Genomic DNA, 22,275 nt, shown 5'->3' with positions numbered 1-22,275 from the left:
CCTCATAGACTTCAGTATCCTCCAGAACGAAGTAACTCCCAATTTTAGGTTTTTATCTTTTTTAAATCACCACATAATTTGTTCAGTGTGGGGTATTCATCCTTTTTGTAATAATTGGGAAGAGCTCTTCTTATTAGATATTTATGGAATCCATCAATTGCCTTTATTATACAGTTCCTTTTAATTTGTTTGAACGGTGATTGAAATGAGTTAGAACCAGATGACTGGGTACTGCCTTTACCTTACTTTATTGTACGCTGAACGGTTCGCATACTAACTTGACAAGCTTCCGACACTCTCTGCTGCACTTTATACACACTCACTGAAGGGCCATCATTTTCTGTTTCCTTTTGAAAATATTCATGAACATTGCTGATTATTTTTCTACCTTAGCTCCTTATATCCTTCATCTTCGCCATTATAAGATATATAGTGCAGTTATCACATACAACAACAACAACATAGAACAATGCAAATAGAAACAATGGAATAGAAACAAACTAACATCACATCACATGCCATGAACATGCTAATCGAAGAATCCAATAAAGGACGCGGCAAGAATTACTCATAAAACAAGAATAATCTTAAAACAAACTCATCAAACAAGCTCTGTGTAATACCCACATGCACACTGTAATGTAAGACTACTTGGCAACACAGCAGTTCATAGAGCGAAGTGAGCGTGGCAAACTCCCCGGGTGACAGAGTAGTTCTCAGCGCCAATGCTAGGCGATCTTTTGTCCGATTGGGCAGTGACATACTGCCTGGACCCCACTTTCCCTGACAGTATGTAGGCCGTCCACCATCAGAACAGAAAAGACCTATAGTCTTTTCTTAAATTATTTCAAAGAACATGAAAATTTATTAAACATTGCCCTTGATAAATTATTCCAATTCCTAAATTGTCCCAATTTATCCTCTTGAATTCCCGCTATATCGCCATATTATGATCGTTTCTACTTTCAAACCTCCACTCAAACTTATTCATCTACTAATGCCTTTCCACGCCATATCTCCACTGACAGCTTGGAGCATACTGCTTAGTTGAACAGCTATTCTTCTTACTCCCATGTCTTCCCAGCCCAAAGTTTGCAAATAATTGTAACACTACTCTTTTGTCGGAAATCACCCAGAACAAATAGTGTTGCTTTCCTCTGGATTTTTTCCAGTTCTTGTATGAATTATTTCTGGTGTGGATCCCATACCCAGGAACATACTCTAATTGGGGTCATACTGGAGACTTCCATACCCTCCCCTTTACATTCTTACTGTAACCCCTAAATGCCCTTGTAACCATATGAACTTTTATTTACAACCTCATTAATGTTATTACCCCAGTACTTTCACGCCATCAACACAGTAATTAGAACTGAGAAGACTATCCTCTTGATGAAACTTACAACCTAACTTTTCATCCTGTTTGCTGTCTGACTCGTTGGCTGAATGGTCAGCGTACTGGCCTTCGGTTCAGAGGGTCCCGGGTTTGATTCCTGGCCGGGTCAGGATGCCGCCCACCCTAATTTGAGGGTCTGCCTTAAAGGGCTGCACTCAGCTAGAAATAGCCATACAAAATTATTATTATCCTGTTTACTATCATACCATTGTCTGCTGTCCATCTCACAACATTGTCCAGGACTCATTGCAGTTGCTCACAATCCTGTAACTTATTTATCAAGTTACTCTATGCAGTACCTATAACATCATCCGCAAAAAGCTGTATCTGCTATTCCAGTTCTTTACTTATATCATTTTTTAGGCTATACATAAGAAAACAGAAACGCCCAATAATATAGCCTTATGCCTTCCATCCCCACTCAGTCGTTACAGGATTAGATAAAGCTTCACGTACTCTAATTTTCTGAGTTCTGTTTTCTAGAAATTTAGGTACCCATTCAACCACTCTATTGTTTAGTACAATAGCCTATATTTTCGTCAGCAGTCTCCCATGATCTGATCTACCCTATCAAAGGCCTTGGATAGGTCAGTAGCGATGCAGTCCATTTGACCATCTGAATCTGAAATATCTGCTATATTGTGGTAGAATACTACAAGTTGAGCTTCACTGGAGTAACCTTTCCTAAACCTGAACTGCCTTCTATCAAACCAGTTAGTAATTGCACAAATGTGTCTAATATAATCAGAAAATCATCTTGCGGGCACTGGTTTCAGCAGAAGTTCCTTGTATACAAGAGCCCACTGGCTGCTGCTGTTCAGACAGTAAAAGGCCACACTGCATGGTCCAATTTCACTAGAGTTCAATGTGAGTACAATAAACAGCAGGCAGAAGTATATGCTTACTAATACTGAATTTAAATCATTATAATACATTTAATTCCTAAATAAAATCTGTTTGTTGAGTGCTTAATCCATAGACTGGTTCAAGTCTCAATCAGATACCAGTATAAGCCAGGAGTTTCCTTGAGATAGGGTGACCAGATTCTTTTCTCTACTCCTTATATTCACCGACTGGGAACACAAGGCAGGTATAACCCTATTCAAAACCCTCTGGTCATTCTTAAATTCATAATGGAGCCAAAAATTGCAACCGGACCTCATGGTTGGCAGTTCAGGAGCTTAGCTGTTACACCATGGAGATAGTCAAATAAAACCTATTACATTTTTATTTATTAGTCTTACAATAGTGCCTCCGTGGCTCAGACGGCAGTGTGTCGGCCTCTCACTGCTGGATACCATGGTTCAAATCCCGGTCACTCCATGTGAGATTTGTGCTGGACAAAGCGGAGGTGGGACAAGTTTTTCTCCGAGTACTCCGGTTTTCCCTGTCATCTTTCATTCCAGCAACACACTCCATTCTCATTTCATAGCATCTATCAGTCATTAATAAATCACTTTGGGAGTGGTGACCCCATCGTACTAATAGCCTATATCTGCTTCATTCATTCCATTCCTGACCCGGTCAATGACTGGAAAACAGGTTGTAGGTTTTCATTTTTAATCTTACAATAATGAAAATCTCTTTGTTTATATAACTTGACAACTTCACCTGACTTCTACCTGCTATAATTAAATTTTATTAGTTATTCATAGGTTTTACATTTTATTTGAGAAGGGGCACTAATTTTTATTTTTTGCAGACAGGCCCATATCACATTTGTTACTGTACGTCCCTCGGCTAAGTTTTGTATTTCCAATTCAAAGCTAAGGAAATTCTATGGCTAAATACAGAAATTCTTCAGAAGAGTTAAATTTAGTCACAAGTGGTTGCATTGCAACAGCATTCCTTCTCTAGTAACCTGATAGCATGGTGCCTTCATGAGATTTGAAATAAGTGAATCGCAGCAGTGGAATTCTCGAGGCGCAACACCAAAGTTACATGTGAACTAGCCAGCTTCAGGGCAAGCTCCAAAATTCTGAAATTAATTGATCACATCACAGCAACTGTTGAGGTACCTGTTGATATATATGTTTTAAAGCAAACAACAGACAAGTGTTCCAATAAAGTGAATAAAATAGTAATTATAATAACTCTTGTCTAACTATAAAGGTTTCAAAGAGCTAACAAATAACTGCAATTTTGAGTAAAGATGAAAGGAGTATTTTTAATTCTATAATTTTTTGCCAGTACATCAACCATGTGGTTTTTTAATTCATGCCAGTATGACACAACAGCCCAGTAACACACAACACTGATCACAGTCCCAAATAGAGTTTATTTGAAATGCTGAAACAAGACATACTGGTACCAGTATGTAGCACTCATTTCATAAGCAGAATACTGTATGTTTTTTAATGAATTGTAATAAATACACAATCAAACAAAAACCTCATTGCCTGTGTTTTTTATTTATAAAATATAAACAGAATCTCCAAGAAAAGATGGTACTGAACTTTAGCATTTTTAAACTTTTCATAGAATGATAAGACCTGATAGTCATTGAGAACAAATAACATGAAAAACAAATTGACAAACAATGCTTCTCTGAAGTAACCAAAGCTATTCATTTGTGCTTTTGTTGCAGATTACAAGTAAATGCTCCACATTGACCTGTAGAGATTGAACCATACAAACAGCTATCAAAGTAGTTATCAGGTTTCCATGGTAACACTAAGGTGTGGACATTAGGAACGTGTTGCTGATAAGATCAGTGAATAAGAGCAGATGTGATATATTGCTGTTAACTGTGGATTTCTTCAATTTATGTAATTATAAGAAATCAGATCACATGAATGGGCTCTAAAACATATTTCAACAGTGATTACATTATTCTCTTATTTGCTGTGATACCAAATTCAAGACGTTTTCATTATGGTTAAAGTGCTACAGATGAAAGAAAGAAAAAACTGAAAAGGTATGTCATTAAAATGGTTTTATTCTGTACCTCAGAGGTATAGGACACTATGTCCACTTTGAACTAAAATGGGATTATTGGCACACCCATATGGGTTTCCTGTCCTCTGCCCAGAGGTAAACAACACTATGTCCTACATCAAGTTTTGGGGGAGTTGCATACTTCAATCAAATCAATCACAACGGAACACCTAGTCCACTTTTACTTAGAGTAATACATCACCATCTGCATGTAGTGTTGTAAAGTTCTGCACAGTCTGGTGGGTTTTCCGTGAACTAAGGAAACACAATTGCAGTCCAGTCAGTTTTACATGTGATTCGATGTCTTTATCTCCATGTGTATATGGTAGGAGTTGAGAAGAATGAATCCAAACTCTCATGGGTATAAAATTATGAAGTTACTATAAGGCAGTAATAGTATTGCTTCAGTAGGTAAGCTATTATTTTTCACAGTCCTTACATTAGTGAATATTTACTACTGTTGCAAATATAACTAACCTAAATTATTAGGCATTGGTATTTCAACAGACCATAAATCAAAAAATCTTACTAAAAAACCATACCCATATGAAGGCTGACAGTGTTCATGTCTTGATAGAGAAGAAATGGAAGAAACTGAATAATCTGAGCATTTTAACACCCTGGGACTGGCAACAACCCGTATGACAAACTTCCAGCAAATACACTGTTCATAATATGGAACTTCAACATTTTAAAAGTTTTATCTCACTGTATGTCAAAAAGTACTCTGTAAACCCTCCTCCTATTAATTGGAAGAGGGATATTGACAAATGGCAATGTCTTCTATCAAAATGTGTACAATTACAAGTGAAACAGGAAAACATGGGAACTCTATATATTTAAAAACTTCTTTTGATGGTGAGAACCAAGAAGTTGCCTTCGTTAGGTTCCACAGACATGGACTTACATTTCCAGTTGATGTAAAACAACTCTCAAATGTCCCACTACCTATTTCCCAGTAGAAATGTAATGGTTTAATGGCATTATTGTCCTATATCCCTTCAGTGTGCTATGAGGTTTATAAAAATTTAGAACAAACAGTTTCATATACAAACAAAAAAGACTCTCCAGAAGACATAGATGAGGTTTATGGACAGATGTAACATTTGTATTCTTACAAGTCATTTCATGTGTGTAATGTTCTGTTTATATATATATATTTTTAAATGAAACTGATTGTGATTAAGTAATGTGTTTCTTATTATTTCTTAAATTTCTTATTATTTCTTAAATACCAAGAACACTATGTTTTATGATACTGGACACTCATGAGATGTGTACAACACCATATCCATAAAAAATCAGTAAAGAAACACATAACATTAAATGTAAAACACAATGATACATGACATACAAAGAAATAACTGGTCAATTTTTAAAAATGAAAATGCTATAAACAGGCAAGAAAATTAAAGAAAAACATCTTCAACCTACTCTCCTGCAAAAGTTACTAAATCTGACATAGTGTCCTATAACTCCGAGGTACAGAGTTATCAATCTTTTATACTGCTACTTTTTTATAAGGAAGATGAACATTACATAGGAGTGGTTTTGTATTTTTTTCATTCCTTATTTAGAGTAATAACATTATTTACTTATTTTACATTTTATGGCCTACACTGGACCACTTTAGTCAATTATACAGAGGATTTCTTGATTTCCTATCAGCCCAAAATTTTTTCATTTTGACAGATGCTGCCTTCCTTTGTTCTGTTGAAAATACCCTCCCATCAGGCCTTTTATTGATTTTGGTCTGTAGCCTGGTGTGTGTGTTTTGAAGTATCTTAATTTTTTCTGTTTTGTTTTTGAGTAATAACATAATACTGATAATAATAATAATATAAGCATAAAATATGAAGAGACTGTTTGAATTGAAGGATATATCTACCATACTTGATATTAAGTATCTGTAATGAGAACTTAATTGTGTTCAGTTATTACTTTTGCTGTTCTGAAATATTATTAACTGATTTGATAGAATGCAGTTCAGATTTAGGAAATGTTATTTCACTGAAGCTTCACTTGTAGGATTCCAGCAAGAAATAGCAGATATTTTAGATTCAGAAGGTCAAATGGACTGTATAGCTATTGACCTATCCAAGACTATTGATAATAATAATACTTTATTAATGGTAATACCATTTTACATAACAGTAGAGAAGAATAAACAAAACAAAACACACTAAAAAGAAAGTTCAATGGAGTACGGTATAAGTAGAAAAATATGTACAGATATATACACAGGTTATATTACAAGTAATCACAGGAAAGTAATAGTCATTTCTGGAGATTATGTAAATGATTTCTAAATTTTGACAATGAGCAGTTAAATATATCAATATCCACTTTGTTTACAGATCTTGACATTCGTTCAATTGGCCCATTGAATGAAAATCTAGTTCTATGCCAATTTGTAGACAATGTATTCTTGAACCTTGTGCGTCTGTCTGGTACATGTACGTTAATTTTTGCAAGGAGTTGTGGACAATTCACCAAGGAATGAAGCAATTTAAAAATGTATCCAATAATTCACGGTGTTGTGACAGGCTATGCAGATTTAAGGACTGTTGTAGGGATGTATAATCAACATTATCATATGAGAATCCTGCTCTAAATGAATATAAACGAAGAAATTTATGTTGTACTGAATGTAATCTATAGATAGAGGTCTGATGAGAAGGGTTCCAAACAGGTGTACAGTATTCTAGTATAGGGCATACCATAGACACTTGCAGCAATAGATAGGTAGCTAAGTTTGAAAATTCTCTAGAATATCTAGTAATGCAACCCAATCTTCGAAATGCTTTCTTACAAATATTTTCAATATGTTCATTAAACGATAAGTTATAACTGAATAAAACACCAAGGTCATTAACTTGTGAAACAGGAGTTAGAATATTGTTATTACTAAATTTGTACTGAAATGATATTTTCTTCTTGTTTTTAAAAAAGATATTATTTTACATTTCTCATGATTAAGTTTCAACCCATTTTGAATACAGTACTTTTCCAGATGATGTAAAACTTCTTGAAGTTTTAAACAATCAAGTGGACAATTAAGGGTAGATCATGGGAGACTACTGCCAAAAATGAGGGCAACTGTACTAGACAAAAGAGTGACTGAGTGGGTGGCTGGATTTCTGAACCTTTATGGATCTTTTTCTTATATAGGCCTATATAAATTATATGAATAGAGAACTGGAATCGCAGATAAGGCTTTTTGCGGATAATGTTATACTGTATAGAATAATAAATAAGTTACAGGACTGTGAACAACTGCAAAAAGACCATGACAACATTGTGATATGGACAGCAGACTATAGTATGATGGTAAACGGGTTGTGAATTTCACCAAGAGAAAAAGTGCTTCAGTTTTAATTACTCTGTTGAGGGTTTGAAAGTACCTCATGGGGATCATTGTAAGTATCTACTGTAGGTGTTAATATAAGGTGAGATCGTCATTGGGGAAATCACATAAATATTGATTGTAAATAATGGTTACAGATCTCTTCATATGGTTGTGAGGGTATTTAAGGATTGCTGTAAGGATGTAAAGGAGAGGGCATATAAGTCACTGGTAAGGCCACAATTGGAGTATGGTTCTAGTATTCTTCACCATGATTACTTGATTCAAGAACTGGAAAAGAATCTAAAGAAAAGCAGCACAACTTGTGGGTAATTTGCAACAAAAGAGTAGTGTTACGAAAATGTTATGAGCATTTGGCTGGGAAGACTTTGGAGTAAGGAGACAGATGAGCTGCTCGACTAAGCAATATGTTATGAACATTAAAATAAGAGTAATAGTTAACACCACCTTTCCAATACTTAACTTTCCTTATATTTAGGAAATAAACATTACAACAGGCGTTGTAAGATGGGACATGTTTCGCTTAACTGTCGTAAGCATCATCAGCCGAAAATAAATCTTAGCCTAAAGTTAGGTCAGGCCCCCAAACCTAGTGTCCTTAAATTATATGGTACCCTAAGAAACAACATTTACATTTAGAAAATCAAATAGGCTTAAAACTAGTGTGAAAAAAACATAAAATATTACAACATGGCTAAGAGAAAGACACACAATCGTGTTGAAACAGAGGATAAAAACAGAAAGTACAATACAGAGCTGGTAGTGAAATAATTAAAATCATTAAGGTATCATTGGTACCAGTCAGTCAATCAGAATGTTCAAACATAAAACAAGAGTGAAAATATATGTGTTCATCATGGCTAAGTGAGAAAAACACGTAATCCTGTTGCCAGAGGTTAAAAACATAGGGTACAACACAGAGCTGGCAGTGTAATAATCAAACTCATAGCTGCCAGTCAGTTAATAAGAATGTTCATCATGACAAAAAATGATGATTATATTCTTTTGAATGAGGAAATAATTAAATCACACTCTTGTATAGATACGTGAGAGGGGCAAGAGAAATCACATATTGTAGCAGACATGGAGTAGTAACACTTCAAACAGGAATTGATCACGCCTGAAGCCGCTTCATTTTTACTGGGAGTTCAGGATCGAAACGGAAAAAATAAGATGCCAAGTCGTGAACTGAAATCTGAAAAATGTAAAAAGAAAAAAGATGTACTCGGGCCTTGAAAATAGCGTGTTCAAAATGGGAGTCTAAGATAGCTTAACTCTCATGTTGGATGAGCGTTGACTGGAGACATTAGCCATTTGAGGGGGTCTGTTAAACGTATGCCCGTTGTTGCGTGTGTAGTATCTGTGTGCTTGCTTAGGCGGAGAGTAAGTTGGGATGGGAGGGGTAGGCGCAACAATGAGAGTGCTGGAAGCTGGCGGCGGAGTTGTATTATGGGGAGGGGGTAAGGTGGAATATAAGGAAAGTATTGGAAAGGTGGTGTTAACTATTATTCTTATTTTAATGTTCATAATCTGATGTCCAATACGGTCTACAATGAGATTTATTACTTGTAAGCAATATGTTCCAAGCTGTCAGAGGAGAGATGGTGTGGAATGACATTAGTAGACAAATAATACTGAATGGTGCTTTTCAAAGTAAGAAAGATTACAATATGAAGATAAAGTTGGAGTTCAAGAGGAAAAACTAGGGCATATATTTCTTTATATGAAAAGGAGTTAGGGATATGTTCAATAAATTTTCAGTTTCTTTGAAGTTATTGAAGAAAATACTAGGTAAACAACAGATAGGAAATCTATCACCTGGGTGACTGTCCTAAATGCAGATCAGTGGTAACTGTCTGAATACCATTCATGATAGTATTTTAGGTTTATGGTGTGTGAAACAAGTTTGTCTCTTTTCTTTTTCTTTTTTGGTTTCTTTTTTGTTTCATGTAGTTTAAATCCAAAATATTATTATGTTCAGAATTTTATTGATCTTTAACCTTGTTTCTCAGAATGGGAATTAATAATAATTTTATTGGCTTTACGTCCCACTAACTACTTTTACGGTTTTTGAAGACACCAAGGTGCCAGAATTTAGTCCCGCAGGAGTTCTTTTACATGCCAGTAAATCTACCAGCACGAGGCTGACCTTCAAATACCACCGGACTGAGCCAGGATTGAACCTTCCAAGTTAGGGTCGGAAGGCCAGCGCCTCAACCGTCTAAGCAACTCAGCCTGGCAAAATGGGAATTGACTAATGCAGCACTGCGTTTCATTATGCAGCTGAACCACTGTATTGCTCAACCATTTTCTTACAAATCACCTGTCAAGTGAAAAGATTATTTCTAAAATGTTACAATTCTGTTACAAGAAAATTGAAAGATTCTTTTTACGCCAGAAATATGATTCTTTGGAAAAAAAAAATTGAAATATATATACTGTTGGAACCTGCTTTATACGTAACTCTGTTCTGCATAATTCATATTTGTACTATTTTCCTTTAGGTCCCGGCAAAATGTAATTTAAAAGCGTGTTAATTAAACCTTATTTACATGTAATCTGTTTATAATGTAATTCGCTGTTATATGTATTAAGTGTCAGTGAAATATAACTGAGTTTGCGTAATTGAAATGAGCACATGCTTTTTTTAAAAGAAACTACTGTATTTACGAAGTTTCCTCTTTGTCGGCGTAGACGGAAGTAGAGCGGTCGCGTTTTGGTGCTGAAACAGAACACGAAGAGTTTCGCCGAGTGACATTGTTGACCCTTACTTACTGGTGGCTTAACAAAGGCCAACCGAGTGAGTCCCCTTTGCTCTCTCGCTCTCTATCTCGCTCCTCCTCTACCTTCATCGTTTTTGACCTTCACAATGCCGCCAAAGATTAAGATACATTACAAGCAAAGTGGGCGGTTTGGGTGCAGAAACAAAAGAAAATACAGTAAATTTGTTTGAATATGAGAATTTCTTTCATGGAAACAACGAAGAAGTAAAATATCCACAGTGCCAGTATCTGGTGTTTACTGTTGAACAGTAGTTTTGTCATTCAGTTACTTTTGATTAGCCATGGAGAACAGAAAAAGAAAATGTTATAACCTAGATGAAAAAATAAAATTTATACGAGAAGTGGACACTATTCCACACAAAACAAAAACTGAAATTGCTGCAGACTTAGGGATTGCTTATACCACACTATGTACAGTCATCAGTAAAATAAACGCTATTTTGGGTGAGTTCTTAAAACTGGGTTCACAATCAGCAAAGTGCAGACATCAGCAAGAAGGAAGGTGCGTAGATTTGGAGAAAGCACTTTTCACATGGTTCCAGCAAAAGCGGGCTGCAGCTCTCCCAATTAGTGGCGACATGCTGAAGGCAAAGGCAATAGATTTAGCTAAAATGATGAGTATCGCTGCTGATTTCAAGGCTTCATCAGGATGGTTGCAAGGATTTAAAGATCATCATGGAATCACAGGGAGAACAATTTGCGGTGACTCAAAAGCTGTGGATGACATCGTGGTGCAACACTGGAAAGAAGAGGTTCTGCCGGGTATCGTAATCGATTACCAGCCTCCAAACATCTACAATTGTGATGAGACTGGCCCAAAAACATTAGCTGAAAAAGGTGACTCATGCCATGGAGGGAAGAAAAGTAAAATTTGTGTAACCGTACCTCTTGCCACCAATGTAGATGGATCTGACAAACTTCCTCCACTTGTGATAGGAAAATGGAAGAATCCAAGGTGTTTTAATGGTGCAAAAAGAAAACCTATGGAATATGAATCCAACAGAAATTCTTGGATGACTATGCTTCTAATGGAACAGTGGTTGAAAAACTGGACATTAAAATGAAAAAGAAACAGAAGAAGATCCTTCTTCTTACGGATTGATGTGCAGCACATCCACCTCAAATCGTTCTGGAGAATGTCCAAGTGGAATTTTCCCCTCCTAACTGTAAGAGTGTTCTACAACCGCTTGATATGGGCAACATTGCAAATTATAGAAAATTATAGAAAAATGCTGGTTCAACATTTAATAACACTGCGTGATGCAGGAAATGAACCTCTCTCCATTAATTTGCTGCAAGCCATGGACTTTATTTCGACTGCCTAGAAGCTGGTGTCATCCTCCACAATAAGCAACTGTTTCCGCAAAGCTGGTGTCTTACTAGAAGAGGCTGTCTCTAATGATGATTACAGGGACGAAGTTTTGTCTGACAATGAGCTAACACTACCAGAGGGTGTAGAATTCGATACTTTTGTGAATTTTGATAATAATCTGGCTGTATGTGGAGAACTTCCAGATGATGAGATTATTGCTGATGTATGCCAACAACGCGGTGGTGATGGACCGCCTACAAGCAATAGTGACAGTGACGGAGATGAAAATAACGACTTGAATCTTGAAACACCTGAACTGAGTGAAGTAATAAGTGCAATCGATGTGTGTAGGCGTTACATCAGTGCGAAAAGTTGTAGTGAAAATGCTTTGAATTCATTACTAAGTTTGCAAAAGGAGGTTTATATTCTCAAAGCAAGAAAAGTGAAACAAACCAAACTATCTGATTTATTTAAGGCTGGATGAAGTTCAAAATAATATTTTCTGTCTTAATGTATTTTTCATTTGCAATGTAGGTCTATTCCATTGGTTTTTCAGTAAATATGTAATGTATTGTGTAAGTCTGATTTCTAAGTAATTCTGAGTTAAGAGTAGTTTTTTCTCTTCCCCTTGATATACGTATAAGTCAGGTTCAACTGTATATCAGCCAGTCACCAGTGATCTGCATTTAGGACAGTCACCCAGGTGGCAGATTCCCTATCAGTAGTTTACCTAGTATTTTCTTTCATAATTTCAAAGAATTATATCCCATGGTAAATTATTCCAATCCCTAACTGCTCTTCCTTTAAATAAATTTTTGGCCCAATTTGTACTCTTGAATTCAAACCTAATCTTCATTATTGTGATCTTTCCTATTTATACAAACACCACTCAAAGTTATTTGTCTACTAATGTACCTACCATCTCTTCACCGACAGCTCAGAACATACTGCTTAGTTGAGGAGCTCGTCTCCTTTCTCCCAAGTCTACCCTGCCCAAACATTACAACATTTTTGTAATGCTACTCTTTTCATAGTTTATAATTTTCATTATTCATGTTGATTTCCCAGCTTCATGCGAGAAAAAGGACTTTGTTAAAACTCCTACCTAATCTACACTATATGTGGATCCGTGGTAGTGTGTCGGCCTCCGAATCCCAAGATAGCGGGTTCAAACCTGGCAGAGGTAGTCGGATTTTTGAAGGGCGGAAAAAAGTCCATTCGACACTCCATGTCGTACGATGTCGGCACGTAAAAGATCTCTGGTGATACATTTGGTATTTACCCGACAAAATTAATTAAAATCTCAGCCATAGACGCCCAAGAGAGATCCGGTTTACTCTGTCTACCATCTAGCGGACCTAGAGTAAAACGGAACGTCGAAATTGACGAGCAGACAGCCAGATGGCGTCAAATCGAAATGTCTGCACACGGTAGCTGAGGCCATATGATTATTATTATTATTATTATTATTATTATTATTATTATTATTATTATTATTATTATTATTATTATTATTGTTGTTGTTGTTGTTGTTGTTGTTGTTATTATTATTATTATTCTAGTGAAGTAGATGAAGTTCAACAATTTTTTTAAATAACTAACTGTTTCAGTACTGATCTGCATTTAGAGCAGTCACCCAAGTGACAGATTCTCTACGTATTATTTTTCTAGCCTTATTTTAAATTATTGCAAAGAAATTGGATATTTATTGAACGTCTCCCTTGGTAAGTTATTCCAATTTTGATAACGTCAAGTTAGGTTAATTATTTTTTGAACGTGTTTTCATATCGCAGTATAAAATATGAGTATATAAAGTTAACTATAAAACATTGAATTATTAAGAAAAAGTACTTACAGCCATTCAGATGTTCAATTTATTGGTTGAAATGTTGCATCATTTTGGTGCCCTGCTGTGACTTTGAGGTGTGGGCCTACTCCTCTTTAACCAAAAAAAACTATGGCACTACAGCCCTTGAAGGGCCTTGGTCTGCCAAGCGACCGCTGTTCAGCCCAAAGGCCTGCAGATTACAAGGTGTTGTGTGGTCAGCACGACGAAACCTCTCGGTTATTATTCTCGGCTTTCTAGATCAGGACTCCTCTTTAAGCACCAGCAATAATCCGCTAACATTGCTTCATTCCACTTGCCTTGGTATCTTATTTCCATCATTTTAATAGGCCTACCTTTATGAAATCTTTCACCCTGCTTCTCACTCATTGCACCAAGATTTTTGCGGAAGTGGTCAATATGGTTGTGTAGAAAATGAAGTTTCACACTCATGTTACAATCTAGAGATTTTAAGTTCACCAATATTTCCTCGGCAAACTCTTTGTGATTTTCAGATTTCCTCCTACCTTGGAAGTTTTCTGTCAATCTTTTAAATGAATGCCATGCAGATTTTTCTGTTTCATTCATTGACGACTGAAAATTTGGATCCCTCATTAGGTCGCATATCTCTGATCCATCAAATACGCCAGCTTTAATTTTTGCTTCACTTTCTTCAAAAATTTCAGTTTTAAATAAACAAAAGAACAACATATTTTCTGAACACTATCTATTTACTACATTAGGTATATGACACACTAAATGAAAACACAATTAAGGCTTACACATACCAGTTTCAAGGAATGACATTCATATAAATATAGAAATGAACTGATTTTTTTTTCAAGTGTCCTTGCAATAGTAAGCAAGAAAAACAATTATTGCATACTTTGTTCATAATTTTTAATTTCAGTTGTTTTATAAGATTTTAGTGATTCCATTATCTATAAATTACCAGCTTGAATGCAATAATAATAGTGTAATTGATGTAAAGATATATATTAATTTCAGTATTTAGACATTTTCATGGATTTCAATTTTTATTTTTAAATTGGACGTGATGAAATGAAAGTACAAATGGGCTTTGTAACTTACCCATAGGGGAAGCTGAAAAAAATAAACAGCTTCTCTGTAGCAAAATGGTTGCATATCAGTGTTATCAAACCAAAGCCTTATTTGTACAGTCCATGAAGGTCCTTGGAGGAGTGAAGGTAAATGCTTACCATAATCTTGAACTGAAGTGGGATAAAGTGGTCAGCTCTATGCTTCCACCTTGCCCCAGGAATTAACCTGGTTCTCATTTTTTGGGTAGGCTTAGTAAACCTCTGAGACTTTCCAGAAGTGGGAATCTCAACTGTTTTCAAAGAATAAAAACTGTATGCGCCTGGTCTTGAAGACCGTGATGCGACCCCTCGTGCACAACAGTTATTTCCTCATTCTCCCCTACTTCCTGTGGCCAAGCCATTTAGCCTTGTAGAAAGCCCATTCCCATTCATTCACATCACATGGGACCATTATTTAACACTTACACTCAGAACCTTTGTAAAAAAAAAGAAACTATTATATTAATAAGAGAATAAATGTTGTAATTAAGTTATGTTGCTACATTCTATTCATTTTAGTATGAGACTTCTTAGTTTAAACAATATTACTGTAATTGGTTTCTCCCATACAGCATGAACCATAAATTATAACTGCAGTCTGCTCCACCTGGATTCTTCTCCAGACATCTAGAAAGCTAGCATACCCTACAATGTTAAACCCTGATGATATCAGAGGTGAATATGTGAGACTTCGAGCTGACTCCCCTGCTGGTAGCCTTGAGTAAGTTCTGCTGCTGAGTACTTCTATAATTTTGTGGCATGAAATAAAAATTAGTGTTGTCCTATTCAATGGAGGGTTGCCCCAGTTAAGTTTAGACAATGTTGACGTACCTTTTGTCCTAGGTGATTCCATTTCTCCAGATCCGGTTGTGCTCAATGTGATAGCCGCAGGCACGGACTATTGCCCTACATATCAATTTCCACTCTAGAAGACAATGACAGAGTTCATGAAGAGGAATATTGTCCCATACCTCCTTGCACAATTTCCAAAGATACTCAATAGTGGTGGGACGTCTAGAAGAAAGCCCTCTTTTCAGGAGACCTAAGGCACAGAAATCCATCAGCAAGGCATCCGGGGATTTGACAGGAATTTTACTAAGTGGTATGACAACAAGATCAGTCTCTGCTTCTTTTCTCTAGTAGTATGTGTGTGATGATCTGGCGGTATGACTGGATGTTTTATCCGTGTGGAACCAAACATTTGAAGTATCCTCACCATTAAGCCGAGGGATATCTTTGTCAAAAGAGGGGTCCATGACATTCTTCTGAAAGTAGGTAGCATTGATCTTCAATTTCTCAGCACTCTGAGGATTCTGAGTTTACCCCGGCACAATATCTTGCCACTCCAATAAACCCACTAGCAAACGTTTCTTTGTTTTCATTGATGAATTTTGAGTGCCCCTCTTGGCCTATTAGGTGACAATAAATTGCCCGGGGCTTGTTGGTGTCATCCAAATATATAAAATCTTCATTCAGGATAACAATCGACTGCCATTTATCCCTTGCTTGGTAGTTTTCATATAATTTACTGGCATTAGTGAACCATTCTTTAACATGCCTTGCTTTCAAAGCACGTCCATGTGCCTTATGAGGCTTTACCAGTTTCAGATCATCTTTATTTATAAGGGTAGACTGTACCTTTAGATGTGCTGGAGTAGCTGGCAAGGTGTCTATGAATTGGTGGATTTTCATTCAGGACAGCAGCCTATACATTCTTAATGTTGTCTGGAATCCTGGAGGGTTGAACTCTCTTCCAAGCTAGTTTTTTTGGAGTTGTTGTTTCTGTCAGAAAACCATTCTGATGTAATTTTATCATATTACTTACAGATGACTTACTATTGTTGAGACCTTTCATTTTACATTGTTGTACAATCCTTGATAATGAGAAATTAGCATCAGGAAGGCCAACATATCTGCCATATGTCTGCAATTCGACAGACCATGAGGCAACAATGGTATGATATGACTGTACGCGGCACTCCTCTAAATCACACTGACCAGACAGAACACAAGAAATGACATGCAACTGCTTCCAGGAGCGGCACATGCGCTCAAGGTCATGTCAAATCAAATCAAATCAAATCAAAATCTCTTTATTTGCAAATGAGGTGTCTACCTCGGTGGCAAATGGTACACTAAAATACATTATTGTCAAGCACTAAATATTAAATTAACAAGAGAAGAAAATTTTTCCTATAATACAATATTATACAATTTACACTAACAATGTTTTCTATTAAACACACAGCTCATCCTTAATAAATTTATATTGTTTACAAAATTCTAATTATAATATCTCCTGTACTACTTACAAATATAGTCAACTGATATACAGTATGTGGAATTGCTTCAAATGATACTATAAAACTGGTATAACATTAATATTTACATTGCATTTATTTATTTACTATTTTTTTTTTACCCGTTCTGGATCCTAAGTAGCATAACGACCTGCTGCGTCTTAACCAGAGCCCCTTTTGCCACCACTTTTCAGAGTTCCTGAAGGGCCTTCACAGCTACCGTAGCGGTCCCAGGGCCCTCGAAGTCCCCACTGTACTTCACCCCTACAGGCAGTCCCCTACTTTGGCTGTCCAAACTCCTTAGACCAGGGGATGGAATTAATTTATTCACACACATTTTTTTTTATTTACAATAACCTGCACCAGTCGAATGCCCTCTAACACTTCATTTATTTTCTCTGTTGCTGTTTATTCTCTTCTTGAACATCTGTACAGATTTTGGAAAAGGATCAAACACTACCCCTGGTAAACTGTTCCACTCCTTCACACCCTTCCCAATGAATGAAAATTTACCCCAATCGCTTCTGCTAAAATTCCTTCTAATTTTATATTTGTGGTCAGTCCTGCCGATATAATTATTTTCCAACTGAAGCCTCTCACGGATATCTCCCCATGCTTCTTCTCCTGTATAGGCTCTATATAATCCTGTAAGTCTAGTTTTCTCCCTTCTCTTACTTAAAGTTTCCCACCCAAGTTCCTTTAACATTTCTGATACACTACTCTTTCTCCTGAAATCCCCTGTTACAAATCTTGCTGCTTTCCTCTGCACACTATCTATTTCTTTTATTAGGTATTCTTGGTGAGGATCCCAAACACTGTTTGCATATTCCAATAATGGAAGAACCATACTCAAGTAACTTTTTTCTTTTAATTCTTTGTTGCATCCTTTAAGTAGCCTCATTATGACATGTAATGATCTGTATGCTTTCCCAACAATGTCATCAATATGACCCTTCCAGTGCAAATTACTTTCAAATCTCACACCTAAGTATTTGCACTTGCCATCTTTTGGGATAACTACCTCATCCAAAGTATATTCAAATTCAGTTTTAAGGCTCCTGTTTGTAAAAGTTGTAACAGTTGATTTGCCTCCATTAACCTTCATATTATTTTCTTCAACCCATTGTTGGATACTTTCAAGGTCCCTTTGTAATTCTGAACAATCCTCAATGTTGTTTATTTCTCTATAAACAATTATGTCATCTGCATACAATCTTATTTTTGATGATATATTGTTCCCTAAATCATTTGCGTATATTAAGAAAAGTAACGGACCGATTATACTACCCTGTGCAATTCCCTTCCAAACTTTCTCTTCCTGCGATACATTATTTCCTACTTTGACTTTCTGAACCCTTGAATTTAGAAATGTTTTTATCCAACGTGTAACCCTTACGTCCAATCCTATTCCCTCCAATTTCTTTAATAATATTCCATGTTCCACTCTATCAAAGGCTTTGGAAAGATCTATGGCTATGCAATCTAACTGACCTCCTGAATCCAACTGATCTGATATGTCCTGCTGAAATCCCACCAGTTGTGCCTCACAAGAAAATTTCTTTCTAAATCCATACTGGCTCCTCATGAACCAATTTTTATCATCACATATCCCTCTGATGTACTTCGATATTAAACTCTCCAGAATTTTACAAACTATACTGGTCAGGCTGATTGGTCTGTAGTTCTCTGGTTTCCTTTTATCACCCTTTCCTTTATAAATTGGTATTATTATAGATTCCTTCCATTCCTTTGGTATTACACTATTATTTATGACATAGTCAAAGAGAAATTTTAAATAAGGCACTATGTACCACCCCATTGTCTTTAATACCTCCCCAGTAATTTGATCACTTCCTGCAGCTTTTCCTTGCTGAAGCAGTTGGATTTCTCTGAAAATATCTTCGTTTGTGAATGAGAAGCTTCTTGTTTCCCTCTGTCTCTCTCCCTCTCTATCTTCTGTTTCGGTTTCCAACTCTTGACAATCATCTACTGAATCTCTAAATTCCCTACTAAATAGGTTTGCTTTCTCAGTATCTGTTAAATAGTGTTCACCCCCTTCTCCCACCATTGTAGGAATTTGGACTCCTTTTCCTTTTTGATTCCTGATATATGAATACAGCTTTTTCCATTTCCCTTTGTGGTCATTACCCTCTTGAAGTATGCCATTCATATAATTCTCTTTTGCTTCCTTTTTCACTCTATTCAGTTCCCTCATTAGCTGTTTTCTAGTTTCTCTACTCTCCCTACCCTCTTTGATTTTCCTGTTTACTATTCTACATTTTCTTTTTAATTTTCTTATTTCCCTTGTATAATAAACAGGGTCTGAGGTCATTTTACCCTTCTTAACAGGTACAAATCTCTTCTCTCCTTCCCAAATAATTCCTTTAAATTTAGCCCAAAGTGTATCCACGTTACTCCCTTCACTTATCCAACAACTGAATTGTGATTTAAGGTAAGTCCCAAATTCATCAACTTTAGTATTTCTGTACAATTTCTTGTCTTGTGTAACCCTCTTATTAAGCCTTTTTGGTACGAGTCCTACATCCATTATTACAGCCTTATGGTCTCCTATTCCTTCAATTACCTCAGTTTTATCAACAATTTCCCGTGGTTTAACCAAGAATACATCTAGTAAGTTATTGAGACGAGTCGGTTCTTGTACTACTTGTGTAAATCCTCCCTCCCAAATTAACTTATTTGCCAGTTTCTGTTCATGGGCTTCACTTGCAGCTCCTTTCCATTCAACTTCAGGCAAATTTAGATCTCCCCCAATTATTACCATATCATTATTATTGTTTTTATGAGTATAATCTATTATTTTTTCAAAGATTTCCATGTCTCTTTCCTCTCTTCCAGGCCTGTATGTTCCTATAATTCCCACCTCCTTCATATTATCACAAACTAATTTTATCCCTAATATTTCATCCCTTTCATCGGTAAACCATTCATGTGAACAGTAAGTTTCCTTCACCAGAATAAACACCCCCCCTCCCTTTTTATCTCCTCGGTCTCTACGATAGACTGTGTACCCTTCTGGAAATACTTCTCTATTACCCACCCCTTCTTTCAACCACGATTCCACTCCTATCACCACATCAGTCTCATAAGATTCCATCAATGTACCGAATTTTAATTGTTTATTTACTACACTTTGACAGTTTACCAAGAGCAATCTCAGACCCCCTTCCTCCCTAAAACTTGACTGTTGCAATTGGGTAACTTGAAATTCCTTACTATCCTGAGTTTCTTTTTCTAGTTGACTGAGCCAGCTTGAAGTACAGCTGGCTCTTTCTACTAGTTTTCCTGGTCAGTATTACAACTCAAGGGAGTTGCCTGTTTTACAGTACATATCTTAAGATTAATGTCCTGTTAACTGGGGCAATCCTCTGTACAATCTGTGTCTTTTGTATCCTCATCCTAGTCACTGATACAACAACATGGTGACAGCTACTCAATGTGTATTACAAATACTTTCTATACAATATTGGACAGTTTGTAACTCGTAAGCGATTGACCATAGGGCAAGTGTTCATAGGGACTTTTTGTGCTGTTTTGGGGTGAAAACAGTTCAAAACTTTTTTTTGTGTGTGTGTTATCAAGTTCCTAATAGTGCCAGAAGTTGTGTATTCAGTTGAATATTATGCTTGCAAAATTTAATCATCTTACTAAGATATCTGGTGGTGGTGCAATAGCTATAAATATTATTGTTATCTGTCTAAAATCCGGCAATTTGCTTGGATGAAGGAAAGCATATTTTTTGGGTCATCAAGTTCCTGATATTTCTAGAAAGTTGTGTTTTTAGTTGAATGTTATGCCTGAAAAATTTAATCATCTTACTAAAATATCTTGTAGTGCCACAATAGCTATAAATATTATTGTTTTCTGTTTAAAGTCTGACAAAATGCTTTGACAAAGGAAAGTATTTGTTTGAAGTATCAAGTTGCTAATAAAGCTAGAAATTTGTTTTTTCAGGTGAATATTATGCCTGCAGAATTTAATCATATTACTAAACTATCACAAGGTGGCACAAAAGCTATTATTGTTTTCGTTTAAAATCCAACAAAATGCTTGGGCGATGGAAAATATTGTTGTGTTATATTTTTGGGTACATTACTAATGATAACACTGTTTAAAACTTGTAATTAAATTGTAGATTATTTATTAAACACAGGAAACATATTTACATTGAAAATTACACATTGACATTTTTGTGAAGATGAACCAACTTAACACAACTTAATAAAAAGGATAACATAGTAGTAACATAGTAGTGAAGTGGTTGGATGAAAAAGAAAAAGAAGAGAAATTTTGATAATTGCACTATTACATCCTGACATTCTGATATTCACAGGCTTAAATGTCGCTTCATTTCTAAATGTGGCAAATATTTTTCAACTTTCTATCCTTGCTCGTACAAAGTCATCCCCTGTAGTGGCTCCACAAACAGCTATTCATCCCTCAGTAACTAGTTTCACATGTCTCCCTACAGTTTGCATATGATAAGGTAAACTTAGTACATTTATTGAAGTAAAATACCCGTCGTCCTCAGTTTCAAGCAGTTGTTGAATCTCTTCCTCGTGCAAGCCCATTGTTAGCTAGCAGTCCTTCCATGAAATCTATATATATAAAATAAGAGTTTTGTATGTACATTGCTTAGAATTTAAAACGGATGGCATTTCTGTATCAGTCGTGTCCATAGTAGCAAGGATATGCACTTTTTAATTTTCCGTAATTTCTGTCTATATGTATGTACATGCATAGAAAACGGCTGAAGAGAATTTTATAAAAATCAGTATGTAGTGTCCGGAAATAAGTCGCTACAGTCTACGCCATAAATAATCTTATTCACGCTGAGAGAAATGGTAGTTTAGGGGAAGCCTAAAATTTAATTCTCAAGTATTTATGTTATTAGTGGCCCTATCTTAATGAAAATCACAATGAAAAATCAGTAAAAAGTCACTACAACCTAGGCCGTAAATAATCTTATTCACGCTGAAAGAAATGGTAGTTTAAGGGAAGGCCTAAATTTAAATTCTCAAATTTTTATAAGTGGTCCTATCTTAATGAAAATCGGTATGCAAAGTTGGGAAATAAGTCGCTACAATCTAGGCCATAATAATTTTTTTCACGCTGAGTGGAATGGTAGCTTAGGGGAAGGTCTAAAATTTAATTCTCAAATATTTGTGTCATTAGTGGTCCTATCGACAAATGCTGTATTACTAAAGTTATATAGCATTAGATTTCCGATCATTTAT

General features: G+C 36.0%; 1 protein-coding gene across 1 annotated transcript in view; it reads left to right on the top strand.

Moving 5' to 3' along the window:
* Positions 1-4,115: 4,115 nt before the first annotated feature.
* LOC136881324 (ATP-binding cassette sub-family C member 12) overlaps positions 4,116-22,275 on the top strand; it is a 171,790-nt gene continuing 153,630 nt past the window's right edge. Inside the window, exons 1-2 of the mRNA XM_067154145.2 lie at positions 4,116-4,313; positions 15,293-15,441. Of these exons, the coding sequence (XP_067010246.2) occupies positions 15,371-15,441 (71 nt within the window). The 5' untranslated portion in view covers positions 4,116-4,313; positions 15,293-15,370. The remainder of the gene's footprint in view (positions 4,314-15,292; positions 15,442-22,275) is intronic.

The sequence above is a fragment of the Anabrus simplex genome, chromosome 1, assembly GCF_040414725.1.
Source record: "Anabrus simplex isolate iqAnaSimp1 chromosome 1, ASM4041472v1, whole genome shotgun sequence".
Lineage (NCBI taxonomy): Eukaryota > Metazoa > Arthropoda > Insecta > Orthoptera > Tettigoniidae > Anabrus > Anabrus simplex.
This window is presented reverse-complemented; position numbering and strand designations above follow the sequence as displayed.